Genomic DNA, 3,712 nt, shown 5'->3' on the forward strand with positions numbered 1-3,712 from the left:
GGAGGGGTGATGGGGCTAATACAGGGTGATGAGAGGGGTGATGGGGCTAGTACAGGGTGATGAGAGGGGTGATGGGGGCTAGTACAGGGTGATGGGAAGGGTGATGGGGACTCGTATAGGGTGATGGGAGAGGTGATGGAGCTAGTATAGGGTGATGGGAGGGGTGATGGGGCTAGTACAGGGTGATGAGAGGGGTGATGGGGCTAGTACAGGGTGATGAGAGGGTGATGGGGGCTAGTATAGGGTGATGGGAAGGGTGATGGGGACTAGTACAGGGTGATGGGAGGGGTGATGGGGGCTAGTACAGGGTGATCGTGGTGGTGATGGAGGGGTGATGGGAGGGGTGATGGAGCTAGTATAGGGTGATGGGAGGGGTGATGGAGCTAGTACAGGGTGATGGGGGGGGGTGATGGGGGCTAGTACAGGGTGATGAGAGGGGTGATGGAGCTAGTACAGGGTAATGGGGGGTTATGGGGGCTAGTATAGGGTGATGGGAGGGGTGATGGGGGGGGTGATGGAAGGGGGTGATGGAGGGGGTGATGGAGGGGGGTGATGGGGGGGGGTGATGGGGGGCTAGTATAGGGTGATGGGAGGGGTGATGGAGGGGGGTGATGGAGGGGGGTGATGGAGGGGGGTGATGGAGGGGAGTGATGGAGGGGGGTGATGGGAGTTCCCTAATCAATGAGACGGCCTGGTGACGTCACGCCGGTCCCTCTCTCTCCCCCCGCGGAGCCTCCAAACGGAGAGAGCGGCGGTAGCGGCAGCGCGGAGCGGAGAGAGAGCGCAGACGAGGAGGCGGAGAAGATGATGGTGCGTGTGGGAGACGAGGTGGGGGTGATGGTGGGAGACGAGGTGGGGGGGGTGATGGGAGACGAGGTGGGGGGGGGGGGGTGATGGGAGACGAGGTGGGGGAGTGTTGGTGGAAAACGAGCTGGGGGTGATGATGGGAGACGAGGTGGGGTGGGGGGGGGGTGATGGGAGACGAGGTGGGGGAGTGATGGTGGGAGACGAGGTGGGGGGGGGTGATGGGGTGATGGTGGGAGACGAGGTGGGGGTGATGGTGGGAGACGGAGGAGAGAGTGGGAGAGGAATGAGAGTGTGGAGAGAGAGAGAGGGAATGAGACGCGAGGCGACGCAGAGATGATGGTGGGCAGGGAGACAGCGGGAGACGGGGGGGAGGAGATGGTGATGAGAGAGGGAGAGTCGTGGTACATGGGGTGGGGTGTGGTGGGAGATGAGAGAGAGAGTGGGGGGGGTGATGGTGGCAAGTGACCGGGAGATGCGTTGATGGACGCGGCTAAGGAGGGAATTCGAGAAGACGCGAGCCAGGGATGGGAGATGAGAGGGAGTGGGAGGAGGGACAGGGAGACACGGGGGGACAGGGAGACACGGGAGGGGGGTGGGGGGGACAGCGTGACATGGGGGGGGGGGGTGGGAGTCGGGGGACAGGGAGACAGTGGGACAGAGACACGGAGACGGGAGGACACGGATAAGACGACGCGCACAGGAGGCGCGTCCTCTGATCCTGACCCCCCTCCCCCCCCCATCTGGACCCCTCTGCACCCCCCCCCCGCCAGTGATGCCCCTGCTGCGGCAACTCCTCCCGGGGTCCCCCTCGCGGCGGCACGGCTCGCGTGGGGAGCTGCGTGCGGACATGATCAGCGCGCCCCTGCAGGACTTCAGGCACACGATGCACGTGGGGCGAGGCGGAGCCGCCTTTGGAGACACCGCGTTCCTGAGCGGTGGCACCACCGCCACCGCCGCCTCCTCATCCTCCTCGCCACCGACACCACCGCCGGCCTCGCGCCGCCCATCCCCGCACAACCTGCTGCTGCTGCTGCCCTGGGGCAGGGTGCGGAGGAGCAACTCCGGGCAGCAACAGCAGCAGCAGCGGCGGGAAGGTGCCGGGGAGGCGGACGGGCAGCTGGGTGAGATTCCACCGGCCGGGCAGTCGCCCATCATCAAGAACGCGCTCTCGCTGCCCGCGCTCACGGGGCCCAGGTTCACTCTGGCCAACTCGGGGTCTCGTAGCGCCACGGCGACCCCGGTGCGCGTGACCCCGACGGTTTCCGGGACCCCTGCTGGGCAGGCGAGGGGACCCCCCAGAGAAGAGGAGGAGGATGGAGATGAGGAGGAGGAGGAGGGACCCGGCGGCCTGGGATCTTCCTCCCGCCGGCGCGCCGCCTTTCCGCACACGGACTCCGTGCTCTCGTTCCACGTGGACCTGGGACCCTCCATGCTGGGCGATGTTCTCGGCGTGATGGATGTGGTGGATGAGGCCCAGGGCGGAGCGGGCCCCGCCGGCGTGGTGGGCCCAGCGCGGAGCTCCGAGCTGGAGCCGCCGCCGCCACCGCAGGGTGCGGAAGGTCGGGCGGATGGCGATGGTGATGTTGATGATGGGGATGTTGATGATGGTGATGGGGATGATGGGGATGTTGATGATGGTGATGCTGATGATGGGGATGTTGATGGGGTGTTAGACGGGGCAGAGACTCGCGGGGCAGGGGAGAGGGCAGGGCCCAGGGGAGGGCGGTCGAGGCTCGGGGGCAGTCACGGAGGAGGGCATGAAAGGACAGACGCAGAACGAAGGTCAGACGCTGCTCCAGGGGGATCCGTGAATGTGGGGGCAGTGGTAGGGGCAGGGCAGGAGACATTGCAAGGGGCAGCGGAGGAGGCTCATAAAGAGAACGGACAGCGGGCAGCAGAAAGGGCGGGGGATGGGTCGAGCGAGGGGGCAGTGGTAGGGGCAGGCCAGGATGTGAGAGATGGGGCAAGGCAAGAGAAGACATTGGAAGGGGCAGAGCAAGGGACGAGGGATGGGGCGAGGCTAGGGGCGGTGGGAAGTGAAGGGCAGGAGACCTCGCAAGGGGCAGTGCAAGAGAGTGGGCAGGGGCCAGGGCAGGGATAGGACCCGGCTGCGGACGTCGCGAACGTGTAAACACCGCTGTCGCGACCCGTGTCGCGACCCGGAGAGGAAGAGGAGGTGAGGGGAGGAGGTGGGGGGAGGTAGGGGGAGGAGGTAGGGGGAGGGGAGGAGGCGGGGGGGAGGGGGGAGGTGGGGGGAGGGAGGAGGTGGGAGGAGGTGGAGTAGGGGAGGAGGTGGGGAGGAGGCGGGGGGGGGAGGTGGGGGGAGGAGGTGGGGGGAGGAGGTGGGGGGAGGAGGTGGGGGGAGGGGAGGAGGCGGGGGGTGCTGCGATTAGGAATGCGATGGAGGTTATCTCTCGGCGTGAGACCGGCAAATAGACCCCCCCACGTGCTGTCTCGGCGTGTCACCGTGTGTACGTGTCTGTGTGTGTATCTGTGTGTGAACACGTGTGTGTGTGTACGTGTCTGTGTGTGTGTATATCTGTGTGTGAACACGTGTGTGTGGACGTGTCTGTGTGTGTATCTGTGTGTGAACACGTGTGTGTATGTGTACGTGTCTGGATGTGTATATCTGTGTGTGAACACGTGTGTGTGCACGTGTCTGTGTATATCTGTGTGTGAACACGTGTGTGTGTGTATGTGTCTGTGTGTGTGTACGTGTCTGTGTGTGTGTATCTGTGTGTGAACACGTGTGTGTGTGTACGTGTCTGTGTGTGTATCTGTGTGTGAACACGTGTGTGTGCACGTGTCTGTGTATATCTGTGTGTGAACACGTGTGTGTGTACGTGTGTGTGTGTGTGTACGTGTCTGTGTGTGTGTGTGTATCTGTGTGTGAACACGTGTGTGT

At 64.3% G+C, this 3,712-nt stretch overlaps 1 protein-coding gene across 2 annotated transcripts; it reads left to right on the top strand.

Annotated features, from left to right (window-relative positions):
- The first annotated feature begins 695 nt into the window (after positions 1 to 695).
- LOC116955102 (cdc42 effector protein 4-like) lies at positions 696 to 2,990 on the top strand. 2 transcript variants are annotated; one of them, XM_032976076.2, is made up of 2 exons: positions 696 to 810; positions 1,578 to 2,990. In XM_032976076.2, the coding sequence occupies exon 2, from the start codon at positions 1,580 to 1,582 to the stop codon at positions 2,906 to 2,908; it is 1,329 nt and encodes a 442-aa protein (XP_032831967.2). In that variant the 5' UTR covers positions 696 to 810; positions 1,578 to 1,579; the 3' UTR covers positions 2,909 to 2,990. The 2 variants fall into 2 exon arrangements, with proteins under 2 accessions (XP_032831967.2, XP_032831969.2); XM_032976078.2 differs by having other exon boundaries at positions 723 to 828.
- The last annotated feature ends 722 nt before the right edge of the window (positions 2,991 to 3,712 follow it).

The sequence above is a fragment of the Petromyzon marinus genome, chromosome 58 (assembly GCF_048934315.1).
Source record: "Petromyzon marinus isolate PM22_M1 ecotype Great Lakes invasive population chromosome 58, UKy_Petmar_22M1.pri1.0, whole genome shotgun sequence".
Classification (NCBI taxonomy): Eukaryota; Metazoa; Chordata; class Hyperoartia; order Petromyzontiformes; family Petromyzontidae; genus Petromyzon; species Petromyzon marinus.